Source organism: Gobius niger (assembly GCF_951799975.1).
Source record: "Gobius niger genome assembly, chromosome: 13".
Taxonomy (NCBI): Eukaryota; Metazoa; Chordata; class Actinopteri; order Gobiiformes; family Gobiidae; genus Gobius; species Gobius niger.
This window is the reverse complement of record NC_136864.1, coordinates 4290265-4310599: the sequence shown is the minus strand read 5'-3', so window position 1 is coordinate 4310599 and position 20335 is coordinate 4290265. Positions and strand designations below refer to the sequence as shown.

The window sequence follows — 20335 nt, the reverse complement described above, 5'->3', positions numbered from 1 at the left end:
TCTCAGTAATACTAAATTTGTGTTAGGGTTATGGATGCTGCGTGAGTTCACAAAGATGGATCGGTGAAGGGTCAGCAGTGATGCGGTCACTGTATCGGACTGCTGTGCTGAAGAGGGAGCTGAGTCGGGGACAAAGCTGTTAATTTCTTCCCCTCACCTGTGGTCTGGGACACTTTTCAGGACCTGTCCTCTGGTCAACATCTGAACTGCTCCAGGACTAAGCAGGTCACAGAATTAAAGAACAGTGCACACCTGATAGGTCATTTTTTCCTTGAAGCGAACGTAGGTGGCCGTCTGCTCACAGTTGTTTTTCAGAACGTCATATTGCCCACAGTCTTTTACTAAATCTGTGATTCGTTGCTTCATCTTCTCTTTGGTGGTTTCCTCAGTTGTGTAATCATATCCTGCCTGAAAGCAAACAAAAACATTGCATGTGAAAATGTGAAAAACAGAATTCATCTGTGATTTAATTTACCACTTTTTCCAGGTCGCGTCCTTTGCTCAGAATCCCAAACCTGCAGCCGTCTGGTTCGTCTGGAAACAAAACACTAATGGTACTGACCGCTTGTATTGTACTTAAAATCACACAGTGCCAGAAATAATCAGGAAATAAGTACAATTTTCTTGAAATAATGAATCTGCAGGTGGAACAAAAGTGCGCATTTTTTTAAATGAAGAAAAAGCCTCTCACTGCACTTAAAATTAGAACTAAGATCTCAGTTTACTTTATTATTAGAAGTGCAAAAATACTTAAGGCTGCATTGTTTGCGATTACATTGCAGCCAAAGCAAACTGCCAAGCTCAAAGTGGCTAAACGACAACTAAGTCAATGTTCTGAAGTGGTCGTCACAAAGTCCTGATCTCAATCCAGTGGAAAATGTATGGGCAGAGCTGAAAAGGCATAGGCACGCAAGGTGGCCTACAAATGTGTCTCAGTGAAAGCAGTTCTGTTTGGACGAATGGACCAAAACCACTGCTGAGTATTGTGAGAAGCTTGTGGAAGGAAATCCAAGACCGAGTTTAAAGGCAACGCTACTAAATATGAATGAAATTTGTCTTTGTAAAAATGGTATTCTGGCATTTAGCAAATAGAAATAATTTGGAAAATTCTAATTCACCTAAAAAAATAATTTTATATAATGTATGTAAACGTATGGTTCCACTAGGAATGTATAAATCGATTTTCCGATATATCGATTTTTCGATGCATATTATTGAGGCTGCAGGGCTCCACTGTTTTCACAGTCAATAGAGGCCAACAATGATCAAGAATTCAGGCAGGACAGCAGGGGGCAGCACTACAGTTTTAGGCACTTGGACCAAACACTGTCACACAAATAATTTACTTTTAATGATAGTTTTCATATTTATATATAAGATACATTTGGGGTTGATTTATTCCTTTAAATAGGACTGTGGTTTCTTGTTTACTTAAATTACTTAATTTAATTTACTTAAAAAAGTGACAGATCTATCACCCATTTTCAGTGTGCAAGTCTGGGATCATTTATAGACACAGAAAAAAGAGGTACAAAGCACATGAAAAGAAATGTAAATGATGAATAATATGTGATATGTTAAAACTAAGGTTAAAACTCGTATTTTTATTATTAATTGTTATATTTTTGTGCAATATATCGACTATCACAGTATCGGCGTATAATGAGATAATTGTCATCGTAAGCCATGTGTCGCGCATCGTATCGAATCATGAGGTACCCAGAGGTTCCCACCCCTAGGTTCCACTGTATATGGTCTTTGTAAGAGCAGCCTGTAAACCAGATCAATAAATGGACCACACCAGACTGAAAACACATGAGTGCTGAGGATCAGCCATTAGCAGCTGTGCTTACCTTCCCAGCGGTGAAAGATGTCCTGATCGGCGTTCTTCCCCTCAAACGTCTCTTTGCCCAAATAAACCACGTAGTGTTTCATTACGACCACTCCACATCTGCCGGTCATGGTGGAGGAAATGATGTCTCCAAACTCATACTGCAAAACAACCACAGTCATCAGTTACAGTCAAATCCTGGATCCTTGACTTCAAAAACTAGGCCCAGTGTGAATCCTGTTGAAAATAGCTTGGAGCTGCAAAATATAACACAGTCTATAAACTTTTAAAAGTTTTCATCTTTTGTTTAATTTTGTGTCCTTTTGTCCCTCCTATATGTGTGTTGCCCATAACATTTATTGCAGATTTTAAAGAGTAAACATGAATTTAGGAACGTTTGTGACTAAAATAACAATATCAATGTTCATATTTTGTTTTGCCACTCCAGGAGGCTGAAGATCCGCATGTGGCTCCAGAGCCACAGGTAGCAGAGCCTGGTCGATTCTCAAACACTTTTTATTGCTGTTCTAAAGGCCCTTATACCAGATGTTTGTATATAATGGTTATTGTTATAGCAACCCCGTGAGCTGCTACCTTAACGTGGTGGGGTTGTTTGAGCGCCCGAATGATCCAAGGAGCTATGTTGTCTGGGGCTTTACCAGTAGTATGATAGTGTCTGTGCTTTCACTTCACTGATCAAATGAGTTAAATTAATAATGTTCTCTTTGGTGTGAGGTGGATTTTACCTGTGGTGGTTCAGCCGCTTTGTTTCCCTGAAACGTTAGACACAAAGTTATTATTATTTACCATTTCACTTTACAACATCAACATTGCAATGAAGAATACTGCGTTACATCGTTGGTGCCTTTTCCTTTGCTCAGGGAGACGCTGAGGAGCAGCACCAGCGCGATCTGAGCACAACGCATCTTCAACTCTGAAACAGAGCAGAACACATAACTAGCTCTGCAGCTTGGAACTATTATTTTCATGGAGAGGCAAAAATGTTTTGGTGCTTCCTGACAAAGATGGCACATCAGGGCAATAAGAAAGGTACACAGGTAACAGAGGAGCAGTAACTGAAGCACAGCCCATGAGGACCGTTTGATAATCATAATAAGAACATATCTTTCACGCTGTTGCAATTTTTACCCAGTGAACACGAACAAAAACTCGGCCCAAAGTTAAACCTGATCCAACACCACTTTTGGCTACTTCCAAATTTACATTTTTGAAAATAGTGGCTCAATTTTTAACATTGCGAGATAGGACCAGGCCAAAAATAAAGTTTGTCGTAGAATAAAAAAATCAGGTACAGACGTATATCGACAAGTTGAGCAAAAAATATTATCATTACATGCCACATGCTATGTCGGACATTTTTGCTGAAAGTCTGCGAAGCGGGAATTTGCTTTTTTTTTTACACTTTGTGCAAAATCTATAGCCTCCTAGGACGTTCATTGGAATGAGCCAAATTACTTTTTAAAGTTATACGTTTTTTATGTGGAGAAGCCGCAAACTGAACAAAGAATTTTGCAATTTTTTGTAAAACAAAAAACTCCAGCATTCCAGAATTTTCAGATTTTTTTGGCTGGTTTGGGTGCCGAGACCTGGCAACCCTGCCCCGGGCTGCACTTGGGCTCCCCAGCGCTTCACAGTAAGTGGATTGGATAATTCAGGGCTGATCTTACAATTTACACAATAAAAAGCTTTTACTTCAATACTGAATTAGTTGTAGCAGTACAAAAGTAAAACATGACTCTATGGTCGACAATGGACTAAAAGGTTTAAAACCATCAAAACCGTAGAATGAATCCAGACTTACCTGAGTGTGACCTGCAGAGTCCACAGGCTGCAGACGGAGAGCTGCTCCTTATATCCCCGACAGGACGTGCTCTGTCTGCACCGGCTTCATTTGAATAGAGATGCTGAACTCCAAGAACAAATACTTTTATCACATTTGGATATCGCTGTCGTTAAATGACTTTCCCATCACAATTGGTTTTGTTCAGGTTTGTCTTTTAATGTATTTGAAGTGTAAGAAGTTGAGTATCCTGCTGTGACGCTGTGGAGGAATGAATAAACCAGAAATGACAACTTATAAAGGTTTTTAATGTATGCGTTTTGATTCGATGTAAAGTGTCTTCTGAAACGTGAGAGTCTGACCTGAAATGTGTCTGACCTGAAATGTGTCTGACCTGAAATGTGTCTGACCTGAATGTGTCTGACCTGAATGTGTCCTCTGCAGTTGACCCAGTGTCCAGTGTGTCTAGTTCAGTGGTTCTCAAACCGTCCAAGCACCATCTTAAAATCCACACCTGTGGACCTTAGGACAGACGCTGCGCTGCACGACCACCACCAAGGAACCCCTCAGTCCTGCCCCTGGTTCCTCATGGTCTCTCGTTCAGGCACAAACTAGAAAACCAACACTGTTGAGCTCTTCACATCTGATAAGATCTGGCCATTCACATTCTGCAGGTTTGTTTAGTAAAAGTGAAATCCTCTTCTGGCAGAGCCACTCGGCCGATGGTTAGAGGAGACTGTGAAGTGCCTTCAGACGGACCACCTTTCGGCAGACGGTTCTTTTAGTCAGCGATGTGCTCATTAGACCCTGTTCAGATCTCCTGCAATGTCTCTGTCTGAACTGTGTGACCTGCCCTCGCTCCAAAATCTCCATTATTAATGTAAAAATTGTATCAACGTTTGTTATGTAAGTTTGTAGCCTCAACTGTTAAGTTGTTTTATGTTTTATAACTCCATCCGTCCAGTTTCTTCCACTTTTCCATTGCCGGGTCGTGGGAGCAGCTGTTGCACCAGCCCCTTATGGTTCCTCCTGCAGGTGCTGGGTTCACGGGAGGACGGCCTCATGATTCTAATCGGGCCTGTTGGTCTCTCATAAGCGGCTTCTGAACCACTGTTTGTCTGATCCATGAGGACCTGTTTGCCATGAGAGACCCTACAGGGGCACGAAGCCCCCGACAGCAGAGCTCCAGGCTCATTCAGGTGTTCAAACCCCTTCACCACGTTAAGGTGGCGGTTCCAGGAGGGGTGTTTTCTAATTGTTGTTGGGATTATACACTTTGCCCAAGGACAACAGCTGAGAACGAGCTTTGCAGCGAATACTTAATGTTCATTAATGTGACCTGTCCCTGTCAAATAAACTAATAAATAAATAATATCTGGGTTTATGGGGCAGTCGGTCGTCCAGGGCAGGGGCTCCCAAAGTCATCAAATAAAAAATCTAACCTCTTAACCCTCGCCTTAACCAAGTACATTTTCTCCAGTTCAGCTTTACCCAAATCTAAAAGGTCACAGCCTATAGACCAGTGTAACGCCTCATTCGAGAACCTTCAAAACTCATCTAAATGCAGCTTTTTCCTGGCGATGTTGCAGGGATGTCGCCGCTTTTTGGACATTTTTTTCCATTGCTTTTTTGTTGGAGTTTCGTCATATTTTTGCCACATTTTCATTACTTTTTTAAAATCATTTTCTTGCGGCTCCTTCATCACCTTTTTGTCACTTTTTCATCATGTTTTTGTCGCTCTTTTGTTGAACTTTTATCCTCATTTTAGTCTCATTTTCGTTGCCATTTTGACCATTTTCTCCAAGAAGCTTTCAGATTTGGGTAAAGCCAATATTGTAAAGGGAAAAAGCTGTTGTAGATTTGTAAACTGTCCGTTCTCTTTGTGCCGAGTGCGCTCTGTTTAACCGTTTCATTCTGTTTCAGATAATCAAATACTTTATGACCGTTTATTACTCAAACTGTTCTACGGCTCAGTGCTTTTATGGGGCGGCTTGAATGACCGATCAGACAATGGGACTCTGAGAGAAAGTTAATGTTTTACTTGTATTCGTGTGTAAAGAAGTATTATTCAAATAGTCAGAGTTCGGTTATTCAAAATGCTTTCACACCGACTCATTCATGTTACTTGTTCACTGGTCCAGCTAATATTTACTTAATATCTTAAACTTAAAGTACATTTATTCACAAACACTTAAGTCTGCATCAGTGGTTCTTAACTTTTTTTTTTTCTGGAACCCCCACAGGACACACAGCCCCCCATCTGCTCGAGTTACGTTATAATGAAGTATCTGTACTCTTATTGGAATAAAAAAGCAGTAACTTGCGCAGCTGTGAGTAAATTTTAATATTGACACAGTTACTTAATTCTTCATAATGATTTCCATTTATATGTTTTTGTGGATTAACATATTTTTGTTTTTCATATTTATGCCATGACTGAAACATGAATCAAACAGTTACTTAGTACTTTTTAACTCTTACCTGAGTAAATGTTTTTGGCTACTCTACCCTTAACGTAAATGGAGAATACGTTAGGTCAGCAATAATAAAGGATTTTGAGTATTTTTAATCTGAGTGACACTTTTGGTGACTTAAGTTCAGGGCGTGTGTTTCTCTAGCGCACACACACACAGACTTTTTCAGCATTTTCTGGACCCAAATAGCATTCTATATATATTTACAGTATATATATATATCCATCCATCCATCCATTTTCTTCCACTTGTCCGTTGCCGGGTCGTGGGGGCAGATGTTGGAGCTGCCCAACTCACATTGCACCAGCCCCTTATGGCTCCTCCTGCAAGTGCTGGGTCCACAGGAGGACGGCCTCATGGTTCTCAGGCCTGTTGTTCTCTCATAAGGGATTCTGAACAGCTCTTTGTCTGACCCGTCACCGAGGACCTGTTTGCCCTGGGAGACCCTACAGGGGCACGAAGCCCCCGACAACAGAGCCCCCAGGATCATTCAGGTGTTCAAACCCCTCCGAATCCTTTTGGACAAACTTTGGATGTGGAAAAGGCTAGTTTTATTGTTTTTTATTATGATTATCATTGTTATGTTATATTATGATAATCCATTCAATAAAAAATCTGAACATGTGCATCATGAAACGTGCGCACACAAGTACTTGCAAAACAATGTGTAGGGATAGGAGTTTTATTAGAGGTGGAACCTGTACTTCCGAAGTATCCATCCATCCATCCATCCATCCATCCATCCATCCATCCATCCATCCATCCATCCATCCATCCATCCATCCATCCATCCATCCATCCATCCGCTTTCTTCCGCTTTATCCAGGGCCGGGTCGTGGAGGCAACAGTCTCAGCAGAGATGCCCAGACTTCCCAATCCGCACACACCTCCTCCTCCTCCAGCTGTTCTAGGGGGACCCCGAGGTGACACCAGGCCAGTTTGGAGACAAAGTAGGAGTTTGAAAGCTCTCTTTTACCAAGGCCGCAAGTCTCAACCACTTTCTGTTCCAAAGTTATGTCCGAAAATCGGCTTTGTTGCAGCTGGCGGGAGTGTGGACCTCATGGGGTTAAAAAATGAATCAAAAATATTCCCGAAAATAAGACATAAAAAAAAAAAGACAAAAAACAACAAAAAAGCGATGAAAAAGTAACCGAAAAGCAACAAAAACGTGACAATTTTATTTTATTTTATTTTTTTTTACAAAAAAGCAACCAAAACGTGTAAAAAAAAAATCTGTTTTGTCGGTCTTAGCTTTCAAATTTGGCGTTGCACTGACCTACAGGCTGTAAGCTCCAGTCCAGAAGCTCTTCAGATTTGGGTAAACTGTAGAAAATGTGCTCGGTTAAAGTGGGGGTTAAGAGGTTGAAGCGCTGTTCGGTTTATCTGCACCTTGATAAGCTGATGTGGCGACTCCTGTCCAGGTGGGGGCGCTGTAGAGCCGCATTCAAACGGCGCATCAACAGAGCGAGACGAACCAGGAAGTAAACAACACGGTGCGAGAGGAGCGCGTGGGTTTGTTTTCAAAGATGCGCGGGTCTGAGGAGGATTCTGATCCGGAGGAGGCTTTGGACGACTGGTTCATCGAGTCTCTGAAAACGTGAGGACATTTTAAACCACAGAGTTTAACCTCTTAACCCCCACCTGAACCTAGCACATTTTCTCTCATTTCATATCTATCTATCTATCTATCTATCTATCTATCTATCTATCTATCTATCTATCTATCTATCTATCTATCTATCTATCTATCTATCTATCTATCTATCTATCTATCTATCTATCTATCTATCTATCTATCTATCTATCTACAGCATAAAACTAAATCAGATGATCAGCCATAGCCTCTTAACCTTAACCAGTTCAGCTTTACCCAAATCCTGTAGGCCAGTGTAACACTTCATTTGACAGCTAAGATCTATAAAAAACTCATCTAAATTGATCTTTTTCCTCACGTCATCAGATTTTAGTAACTTTTTTTGTCATTTTTTTGGTCTTTTATTGACATATTTTGTCACATTTGTGTCATTTTTTCGTTACTTTTTCATCACATTTTTTGTCATTTTTTGTCATTTTTTGGTCACATTTTTGTCATTTTTTGGTCACATTTTTGTCCATTTTTTTTGTCCATTTTTTTTGTCTTTTTTTGTCTTTTTTGGTCACTTTTTTGTCACATTTTTTGTCATTTTTTTGTCATATTTTTGTCCATTTTTTTTGTCTTTTTTTGTCTTTTTTGTCTTTTTTGGTCACTTTTTTGTCACATTTTTTGTCATATTTTTGTCCATTTTTTTGTCACATTTTTGTAATTTTTTGTCATTTTTTGTCACATTTTTGTCATTTTTTCGTCACTTTTTGTCACATTTTTGTCATTTTTTTGTCACTTTTTTGTCAAATTTTTGTCATTTTTTTGTCACTTTTTTGTCACATTTTTGTCATTTTTTTGTCCATTTTTTGTCAATTTTTTGTCATTTTTTCATCACTTTTTTGTCAAAGTTTTCTCACTTTTTTGTCTCATCTTCATTGTTTTCGTCTCAGTTCTGTCGCTATTTTCCCAGCTTTTTTCCAGAAGCTTTTGGACTGGGGTAAAGCCAAACTGGAGAAAATGTGCTTGGTTCAGGTGGGAGTTAAGGGGTTAATGAGTGTAATATTATACTTTTATGTTTGTCTACTTTAAATAAAGCTTATGCTGCTTTAAAAGTCCGGGTTTATTGACTGATACATTTTTCCTGCTGATCTTGCAGATATAAAGACCTTCATGTTTATCAGCTGGAGCATCCGACCCGTGTCTTAGAGTGGACCTCAGGCAAAAGTGAGTCGATATATGTAAAGTTATTAATTATGTTTTAATCATTAAGCCTCGTATGTGATCGTTACTGGTTTATTCATTCATCCACAGCGGTGTGTGTGGCTGGATACTCGGCTTCTTCCAAAAATGAAATCTTGGAGCTGAGTTTACCGCTGAGACTGTTGGCTGAGCAGAACAAGGTGTGAAAATATCTTTATTGCATTTTTAAATAAGTGATATTTGTCCCCAATAAAGTGTAAAATGGATGAATGATATTTGCGTTTTGAGTTTTAGGTTAAAAATTCACTGGTTTATGACAATTACAATTCAGTTACAATGTAATGATAGCACTAAGGTTGCTTAACCTCTTAACTCCCGCCTGAACCGAGAGGATCTTTTTCCTCACACCATCAGATTTTTATCCATCATTTTTTTGTTGGGTCGTTGTTTTTGTCATTTTTTGTCACATTTTTCTAATTTTTTTGTGTATTTTTTTTGTAATTTTTTTTGTAATTTTTTGTCAAATTTTTGTCATTTTTTTGTCAAATTTTTATCACATTTTTGTAATTTTTTGTCACATTTTGTCACATTTTTGTCATAATTTTGTCATTTTTTCGTCAATTTTCTTGTGACATTTGTGTGACATTTTTGCCACTTTTTCATCAATTTTTTGTTGCTTTTTTGCCAGTGTTTTCTCACTTTTTTGTCACATTTCCATCATTGTTTTCGTCTCAGTTTTGTCGCTATTTTCACAGCTTTTTTCCAGAAGCTTTTGGACTGGGGTAAAGCCAAACTGGAGAAAATGTGCTCGGTTCAGGTGGGAGTTGAGGGCTTAAATGGCTAAAATCGGTCCAAAGACGACTGAGAAACATCCTGTTAAAGTCTTCAATCTGAGAACCAGGCTGTTTAAAAACACATGTCATAATGAGCGATAACACGCAGGGGCGGACTGGCCATATGTCCATTCTGGAAGAGCACAGAAGGGCCACTGGCTCTAGTGCCACCGGTCCCGCCTTCACCGAGCTTTACCCAAATCTAAAAGCATCAAAATGGCGACAAAAAAGAGGATGAAAACAAAGCAAAAATGTGCCGGAAAAGCAACAAAAAAAGTGACAAAACATGTGATGAAAAGTCAACAAAAACTCGACAACAAAGCAACGAAAAGGCCACAAAAACACGACAAAACCATAACAAAAAAATGATAGAAAAAATGTGACAAAAAAGTGACAAAAACACAACAAAAAGTAATGAAGAAACAACAAAACTATGACAAAAAATGCGGCGACTTGACCAACTTTGTAGGTCTCAGCTTTCAAATGAGGCGTTTCATTGTTGCTCTCCAGCCGAGAAGCTTTTAGATTTGGGTAAAGCCGAACTGGAGAAAATGCTCTCCCTTAAGGCGGGTGGCAAAGTCTTCAAATACAATAGTTCAAATGACAAACTGGAAAAATTACCAATGTGGATGTAACAACAAGCATTTATGTGATTAATTAGAATTACTTCAGAAGCAAAGTCCATGAAATGAACCGTTTCCCCTGTGTTGTGTTCAGGGCCTCTGCGCTCAGCGGGATTTTAAAGTTGTCCATGGAGGCTTCTCAGACGCTCCGGTCCACAGCCTCAAACACATCCCAGGAACCAGGTCAGTAACTTTAAAACTTTAATCCCAGCGACTGAACTAACGGTCAGTAGTTTTAAAGCTGTTGATCTGTGGGTTTTTGTGCAGATGCGCCGTGTCCAGCGACGGCGTGAACTCCTCACTGCAGATCTGGGACCTCGGAGGAGACGATTCTGGTGAGTCTAGGCTCTGCATGATTACAGACCTGAACCAATATCACATTTTCAAAGCTTGCATTTGGAAAATCACCAATTAAATATTTAAGCCCTTAACTCCCACCTGAACCGAGCACATTTTCTCCAGTTTGGCTTTAGCCCAGTCCAAAAGCTTCTGGAAAAAAGCTGTGAAAATAGCAACAAAACTGAGGCGAAAACAATGATGGAAATGTGACAAAAAAGTGACGAAAAATTGATGAAAAAGTGGCAAAAATGTCACAAGAAATTGACAAAAAAATGGACAAAAATGTGATAAAAATTTGACAAAAATGTAACAAAAAATGACCAAAATGTAGCAAAAAAATGGACAAAAAATGGATAAAAAATGGACAAAAAAATGACAAAAACGTGACAAAATGTGATAAAAAAAATTACAAAAATGTGATAAATATTTGAAACCCCCCCCCAAAAAATAGACAAATAAATTACCAAAAATGTGACAAAAATGTGATTAAAAATTGACGAAAAAATGACAAAAATCTGCCAAAATATTACAAAAAAAATAACGAATAAGTTACAAAAATGAGTTGAATACCCAACAAAAAAATGATGGAAAAAAAATCTGATGACGTGAGGAAAAAGATCCTCTCGGTTCAGGCGAGAGTTAAGAGGTTAAGTCCGCCTTTTACTGCAGTTACGGTCCATGTTGCCTCGAGAACCTCTTCTGGAAAATGTAATTAGCATTTTTAATCATTAAACAAACATCAAACATTTCAGTAACACTTTATTTTACACCACCCTTGATACATTGTGCCTAAATTTAGTACAATGTAATGGGCGAGGAACGCGCTTCTGTCTGGTCCTCATGTGGGGAGCTGACAATGCTGTAATAGCGCCCCCTGGTGGCCGGGGGCGACTCCAACAGACTCTCGGGATCATTGATTCTAATGGGACTTCAAATGTCCTAATAAAGGCTTAAAAGCCTGGCTCCAAAGAGTTTTTTTTTTTCTAAAAATCGCTATGACCCATGTGACCACACTGGGTAGGTCAAATATTTTTAAGCACGCTGGTTTTAGTCTAAAATCCCGAAAATTGGAAGCATTTTCTGCTGACTCTAGTGCCTGTCAATCAAGCTGCCTTTTCAATGAATGAATTATATCTGTGGTACAATGTAATGTGCTCTGTAACAATGTGTAATAACTTGTACCTATGGGTTAGATACACAATGAAATAATATGTATTTGTAGTTTGTAGGTACATAATTTAATAAGACATCATTCTAATTTTAACCCTAACCTTAAAGGAATAGGCCACCGTTTTTATATACTAAGATATGTTCTTACCTCACTTTAGTCGAGTTAATATATCCCCGTCTGGTCATTGTCCGCGCGCTCTGTCACGCAAACGGAGCACATACGCAGCCTCTCCCACATGTCACATAGCTCCGAAAAAGCTCACGATAGAAGCTACCAAGCTCTTCCACGTGTTCCCTATTTAAATAAAGTTACGTGAAGTGTTTTCATGCGAAGTATATTTACACAGAAATGTAACGTGTCGATTTTATAAGCAAATAAAAAGGGGGACTATATTGTGAGGCGTAATGATACGAGGAGTAAAACGTCCGCGCAGTAACTCCTAAAGGTTATTGACGGAAGTGAGCGGGGGAAGTCTTTAGGAGTTACTACGCGGACGCTGTGCTCCTCGTATCATTACGCCTCACAATATAGTCCCCCTTTTTATTTGCTTATAAAATCGACATGCTACATTTCTGTGTAAATATACTTTGCATGAAAACACTTCACGTAACTTTATTTAAATAGGGAACACGTGGAAGAGCTTGGTAGCTTCTATCGTGAGCTTTTTCGGAGCTATGTCACATATGGGAGAGGCTGCGTATGTGCTCCGTTTGCGTGACAGAGCGCGCGGACAAAGACCAGACGGGGATATATTAACTCGACTAAAGTGAGGTAAGAACATATCTTAGTATATAAAAACGGTGGCCTATTCCTTTAAGCCCTAACCCTAAAGGTCTCGTGTCCTATTACATTATGTACTTACAAAGTACTAATACAAGTTATTCCATTGTGTACGTACTACATAGGTACAAGTTATTACAGATTGTTACAGAGCACGTTCTGGAGTTTTAATGTAAATAACTTTAAACTTAAAAAACAAACAAAACAAAAAAGTAAAACAAAATCTGTTCATATTTTAGTCTTCTTAATAATATTAATAATAATAATAATAATAATAATAATAATAATAATAATAATAAATGTCAAAGCTCCTGGATGTGTTTAAAGTGCTCCGTTCTGCCTGTGACCTGTGTTTGTCATTTCCTTCCCTCTGTTTCCCTTGTTAGATGTGATCAGGCGAAGCAGCTGTATTGAAGCTAAATGTGAGTCTTCAGACGGTGCAGACACAGGAGGGAGAGGGGGCAGCAGGGAGGGGCGGGGCAGGAGGCTGGCTGCTCCCCTCGCCCCCGCCTCAGAGCCCAGGGTCCTGCACGGAGCGACGACTGACGACATCCAGCTCACTGACATCGGGACGGGACGAGAGCTCTACAGGCTGGGTCAGCAGGACTAATACCACTGATACACCCATGATACTCCTCCTGCTAGAACTAGAACTTTTACTAGAGAAAGATCTACAGGCTGAGTCAGCAGGACTAATATCACTGTTACGACCATGATACTCCTCCTCCTGCTAGAACTAGAACTTTTACTAGAGGAAAGATCTACAGGCTGAGTCAGCGTGTCATTTACTGATGTAGAACCACAAGGAAAGGCACGTTTATTTGTAGAGCACAGTTCATACACAAGGCAATTCAAAGTGCTGCACAGTAACTTACATACAATCAGTCCATAAAACATCAACACAATCATGAATCAGTTGTTTTGCATCCACAGACAGAACTGATGCACTAGAAGAAAGGATTTGTGTTACCTGCAGATGAATGTGCGTTTGACCAAAATGTTGCAGCAGTAACACGTTTAACCCAGAACACTATTGCCGGGTGGTTTTCACCCAAATACATATATGTGATTTTCATTATGCTGCGTTTATCTGAGTGTCCTGGGTCTCTGGGCTTCAGCCTGGTCTAAGACATCTTTGCCATAGACATCAGGGCCAAACCGCCTATGCTCTGCCTGATCCCGTCAGAGCTTGGAAGCTCAGCAGGGAAGGGCCGGGCAGGACTTGGATGAGAGACCGTTTGGTAACACCAGGAAGCCTGGCGAATGTAGTGAGTGGTTGGTGGTGGTCGGAGGGGCCGATGGCGCAGACTGGTTGCCTCGCTTCCGTCAGTCTACCCCAGGGCAGCTGTGGCTACAATAGTAGCTTACCACCACCGAGTATGGAGTGAACGAATAGTGCAATGTAAAGCGTCTTTGAGTTTCCAGAAAAGCGCTAAGTAAAACCAATGCATTATTATTATTATTGATGGCCTGGGTGTTTTCTTAATCCAAAACACACTTTTTCCTACAGACACATGTTTTCACCCAGTGATGGTGATAGAAGGTAGGGTAGGGTTAGTGTATTTAATCAGGCATGTTCTCTTTCAAGGTTGACCTTCAGGACTGACACATTTACTTTGTGACTTCATCTACAGTTTTGCTCCTGTCTCAGACTTCGGTGTCTCTGGCCTCACAGTAAAGAGTAACACATAGTTATTTTAGTCAGCTGGTCATTTATTCCCATTCAAAATATGACATATTTAGTTTCTCTCTCCTGCAGCTGTTTCTGTTCAAAGGACACTGAGCTTCAGCAGAGAAATCTCACATATCCCAGGAATGAATGGACCAAAAAAACAAGTTTCCATCTTCAATATTTATTTTTTTTTAGCAATTCTTTGTTCCCAAATTCCTAATTTTCCAGTCATTTTGGAGCATTTTTATCTGCTCCTCTCATGATGCTTTTCTTTCATTTTATTAGACATGACACAGTTTAATATAAAAGAACACGACTCACATGTGTTGTGTATTGTCATGTTTTGATAGATTTCGGATAGAGTTCTTTTTATCAGGTGGATTATCTCCGGTGTCAGTGACGGTGTTATGAATTTGAGCGACTGTTTTCTAGAGTTAAAAGAGTGAGACAGTGCAGGAGCTGCTTCTATGGAGCGTCACAATGTGAGGAAAACATATTTGACACTACAGGCAAAACTCAATTTCTTTAGTTTTCAGGTTTTGGGCCAAATTGGTCTCTGAACATATAAGCTTTCACCCGAAAACAGAAAATATGCCTAATCTTCACAATAACATGTTTAAATATTGCGCTGATTCAATGTTCCCCCATAGACTTATATGGGAGAACGCAATTTCAAGAGCCTTTTTCTCAAAACACATTTTTCTGTCATTGTGGCGACACTATGTACACGTCAGTCGGACCTAAAGACTTCACATTTTCCAGCCTTGGACTGAACAATATTTGGAAGATTTTTTCAGAGGGATTTTTTATTATCTAATCCCTTAAGCCCCATTTATTGAGTTTTGAATGTCAAAAAATAAGGCGAAAATTAAATTTTTACAAAATTTTCCACTAAAAAACAGCTTATTTTAAAACTAGACAAGATATTCAAAATCCCCTCTGAAAAAGTCTTGGCAACTCATTTATCAATAAAATGAAACCATAAATTTGAATGTAGCTCTATCCATTATTCAGATTTCGTCGCTGAAAAGATGGGAACTTGGGGCATTTTTAGGCATAAAACACCTTGTTCTTATATGAAAAGATAAAACGACTTGCAATGTATTTTCTTCTTACATTTATGCCAGTGATCGACAGCAAAAGTTTCAAACTGATATCTGTAAATATACATTTTTTCCCTATTCACCTGCAGTGTGTCGCCTTAAACCACCTCTCTCTCCTCTTCTGTCTCTTCAGCCTGTGCAGAATCCGAGCCCCTGTCGTGTCTGCAGTTCCTGGGTGACGGTGCGTTCGCGTGCGGCTCTGTAAACGGCAGCGTCCTGGTGGCGGACTCTCGCTCGTCCGCGGCTCCCGTCCGACACGCCGCTCCCGCCGCCGCCGCCGCCGCCGCCCGCTCCTCCGAACACGGCGAGTGGAGCGCGGCCTTTCACCGCAGCGCCGTGGTGCGTTCGAGCGTCTCCGGACAAACCGTGGTGTCGGACCTGAGGAGGATGGACAGGTGCGCGGCGCAGGCTCTGGTGGAGGTGGACGGTGGGAAGCACAGAGGGTCCCTGAACGTGTCCTGGGCCCCGGCGCTGGAGCATTACATCGCCCTGTCAGGTTTGGGCTTTTAACACTGTTCTTTTCAAAACCAAAAACATCATCTATCAAAGTTTAAATAATGTAAACTTTATTTGCTTGTGTCTAATCTTTAAGGCCTAATACCTTTAATGTTTACTATAAACAACAAAACAAATTGAATGTCTCTGTTGGGCACCGGGTCTTTCAGGATGTTTTCTTTAGAACAGCCATTCCCAAAGTATGGGATGTTGTGGCCCCTTATTTATCCGAAAATCTCTCAGGGGCCCCCACAGAAATATTATATTAACCCCTGAACTCCCTCCTGAACCAAGCCCATTTTCTCCAGTTTGGCTTTACCCCAGTCCAAAAGCTTCTGGAAAAAAGCTGTGAAAATAGCAACAAAACTGAGACGAAAACAATGATGGAAATGTGACAAAAAAGTGAGAAAACATTGACAAAAAAGTGAGGAAAAATGTATGAAAAAGTGGCAAAAATGTCACAAGAAATGGACAAAAAATGGACGAAAAAATGACCAAAATGTGACAAAAAAAATACAAAAAAATTACAAAAAATTGATAAAAAATTGACAAAAAAATGAAAAAAAAAGGTGACAAAAATATTACAAAAAATTGATAAAAATTGGACAAAAAAATGACATTTTTTTTTTAAATCGACAAAAATGTGATAAAAGATTGACCAAAAAATTACAAAATATTGACAAAAATGTGACCAAAAAATGAAAAAAATGTGATAAAAAATTGACGAAAAAATGTGACAAAAAATGACTAAAAAATTACAAAAATGTGACAAAATGTGACAAAAAAAATACAAAAATATTACAAAAATTTGATAAAAATTGGACAAAAAAATGACTTTTTGTTTTTTAAATGACAAAAAAAATGAAAAAAAATGGATAAAAAATTGACGATAAAATTTGACAAAAAATGACTAAAAAATTACAAAAATGTGACAGAAAAATTACCAAAACAATAACAAAAATGTGATAAAAATTTGACAAAAAAATGACAAAAAATTGACGAAAAAATGACAAAAATGTGACAAAAAATTACAAAAAAGTTACAAAAGTGAGCTGAATACCCAACAAAAAAATGATGGCCAAATGCCTTGAATATTTTTTGTATCCTCATATCTTCCCATTTCTCTCAGGTTCGAGCGGATTGGTGCAGATTTTTGACACGTCGCTCTGGGGGGCGGAGCTTGGACCCGCGCATGCTCAGTTCGAACACAGAGGTCACACGGTCTCGTCGCCAGAAGACGACGCCATCGTCACGAGTCACGCCTGGCACTCGGAGCGGCCGCGGACTCTGCTGTCGGCCGCCAGCGACGCCTCGGTGCACGTGTGGGACTGGAACAGCCAATCAGAGAGGAGGGAGTGAGGCAGCAGACCAATCAGAGAGGAGAGGGTGAGGGAGCAGGCCAATCAGAGAGGAGAGAGTGAGGGAGCAGACCAATCAGAGAGGAGAGAGTGAAGCAGCAGGCCAATCAGAGAGGAGAGAGTGAAGCAGCAGGCCAATCAGAGAGGAGAGAGTGAGGGAGCAGACCAATCAGAGAGGAGAGAGTGAGGTAGCAGGCCAATCAGAGAGGAGGGAGTGAGGGAGCAGACCAATCAGAGAGGAGAGAGTGGGAAAAGGCCGATCCAAAAGCTGGAGACACTGGACCCTCGACGGAGACTAGAGCGACTGAAACAATTTTAAGCCTGGTGCCAGTCCATAGGAAGAAAAAGGTTGAGGACGACTGATGTAAATGAAGCTTTGTACTACAATTAAGGAAAAGAGGCTAAAACTGCCTTACCAAGACTTTTTTATGATGCAAAAAACATTAACTTGTGGATTCTGCTCTTGCGCTGTTCTCTACTGTTTGTCCAGTTACATTTGTGCAAAATTGTATAAAAATACAAAAATAAATTTGGTTCATAAGAGCCTGTCCCGAATGTCGTATCGCCGTGAATTACCGGAGAATCCAGGAGCGAGACAAGAAATACATTTATTATTGAAGAAAAGCTTTTAGAGCTGTTTATCTGAGTCCTGTCCTTCGATTCTTAAAGTGGAGGAGATTGATCTGACGCAGCCGCCACTCTCTCTGTTTTGGTGGTTGATCCGGTGAAAATGCTGTGGTTCTCAAACTTTCCACATTTTGTATTCACTGGTGTATGATTAAGAGTGATTTGAGTGCTTAATTTAGGGGTAAAAGCCTCCAGTTTGAGAACCACTGCTCTGGAGGAAACAGCCGTGATTGGTCACTGGATCTGAACACAAATCACTTTTTTTTGCTCCGTTTTCATGCACTGGATCTCTCAGGGGCCCCCAAAGAAATATTATATTAACCCCTGAACTCCTTCCTGAACCAAGCCCATTTTCTCCAGTTTGGCTTTACCCCAGTCCAAAAGCTTCTGGAAAAAAGCTGTGAAAAGAGCAACAAAACTGAGACAAAAACAATGATGGAAATGTGACAAAAAAGGGAGAAAACATTGATAAAAAAGTGACGAAAAATGTATGAAAAAGTGGCAAAAATGTCACAAGAAATTGACAAAAAATTGACGAGAAAAATGACAAAAATGTGACAAAAAATTACAAAAAATTTACAAAAATTTGAAAAAAAAATGACAAAAAATGTGACAAAAATTTAATAAAAAATTGACGAAACATTTACAAAAATGTGACCAAAAAATGATTTTACTTTTTTTTGCTCCGTTTTCATGCACTGAATTCAAAGACATGAAACTGATTCGATAATTATGTTCATAAATCTGTGTTAGTGGACAAACCAGGAGAAGATGGGGAAAGACTGTTGTTGTGGAGTGGAGGGAGCTGCGCAGGAGGAAGTAGAGGGTGGAGGAGCTGAACAGTGCAGGACACCACGCTCTGAAACAGGACAAACCCAGGAGGCGGTGCACGGTTTCAGAGGAGACTGAAGGCAGTAGTCAGGTCGGCCCACACCGGCTCAGGACTAACACCTGAACACTGCCCTGTGTGAGGCAGATGGTTTCCCCCCTCTCAGCAAAGAAAGGCTCTATTATGTGTATATGGGAATATAGAAAATGCAAAAACAGGTGTGTTTATATATTGTTGTTCGTTGTACCATTTGTAAAATAAAGGAGTTTGAAAGAATCCACAGACACGGAGGTGAGAGTCATGATTTTATACATCGCTCAGATTTAGTACAAACTGCTGGTTACTGTTCAAGCCCTTTCAACAGGAATTTAACTACAAGAACACAAAAAATAAACAGAAAAAAAAAGACAAAACTGTCTCAAGTCTCAGCCAATCCAGAGCCTCGTCGCCTCAAACCCACCTGCAGCCTTCAGAAAGAAGATCTCTACATTTAATTCAAAAATAAACCTATACGATGCTGCAGACTGAAATGTGGCGCTTTCCTTTTGAAATACTCATCAAAAGTACTACGCAGATTTAATCTTCTCTTTATCAAAAGCTGCAGATGTTTTAAAAGTCAGCATTTCTGAAACGGCGTCATTTTTCAAAGTCCAGAACTGTACAGATAAAAACCAGATGCCCCAAATTCATATTTACAAATTCATCTTTACATTAAAAAAAAGTTTCATCCAGAGCCACTGCAAAAGCATTTAGTGATTAAACAAATCTACAGCGACAATAAAATAATGTTCCCTTTGTTCCCAAAAGTCCACAGATTTTTTGGTGACACTTCAATACACGTTTTTAAGAGTTAATAAAGCACTTGTTAATTTCATAGTTTTAAACATTTGCAAAGCTTTTCTCGTTTGTTAAATCACTGTTAAAGGTTTTAGTGCTGAGAAGTGATACAACACCTAACACCTGATCAGGAAAGCTTTATAAATGTTTTGTAAATGATTCACCAAAGCTTTATAAAGGCTTAATAATGTATAATTAAGAAGTGCAACTTTTTTTTTTCCTTCTGTATATTTTTATTTTCTAATGCTTCCGTGTTGTACGAGTGTATTCAACATTTTAAATTCTAAATAATCCTAAAAAAAAAGAAGTGTTTTTTGGGCTTAAACAAAAATATCTTAAAATGAATGCCTTGTTTAGGATAAAAATGACTGGCTCAATCCTCTTTACACCGGGTTAGGTTAAGGGCTTAGTTGTACAAACATAATATATTAAGTTAGAAGATAAAATTTAAACACTGAATTCAAAAGCATTCATCGATTAAAGGGTGTGGATTATTCTCAGGTTAATACAGAGAAAGACGTTTGTGCTTCACAGTTTATGGTCCATTGAGAAACATGGGAATCACTCAAGATTTAAAGTTTAGTCGGAAGAACAGACGGATTAGTTTAGTTTGACTCTTTAAAAGGCACAGAGTGAAGACTTAGTATTGCATAATCGGCTCCTACATACCTGTGTACATTTTGGTATTGCAAGTGTTACATTAGTTTAGTGTAAAGATCTTCACATTTGTACTCGTACTTTATTTGTACAGGCGGCATCTCGTCATGGAAGGGGGCGTGG

General features: G+C 39.5%; 1 protein-coding gene across 1 annotated transcript; it reads left to right on the top strand.

Moving 5' to 3' along the window:
* Nucleotides 1-7632: 7632 nt before the first annotated feature.
* wdr73 (WD repeat domain 73) lies at nucleotides 7633-17558 on the top strand (the record flags this gene model as incomplete). Its single annotated transcript, XM_079569834.1, has 8 exons — nucleotides 7633-7703; nucleotides 8845-8912; nucleotides 9000-9088; nucleotides 10439-10527; nucleotides 10612-10679; nucleotides 13021-13230; nucleotides 15543-15905; nucleotides 17034-17558. The coding sequence occupies 8 exons, from the start codon at nucleotides 7633-7635 to the stop codon at nucleotides 17261-17263; spliced, it is 1188 nt and encodes a 395-aa protein (XP_079425960.1). The 3' UTR covers nucleotides 17264-17558.
* Between the last annotated feature and the right edge of the window lie 2777 nt (nucleotides 17559-20335).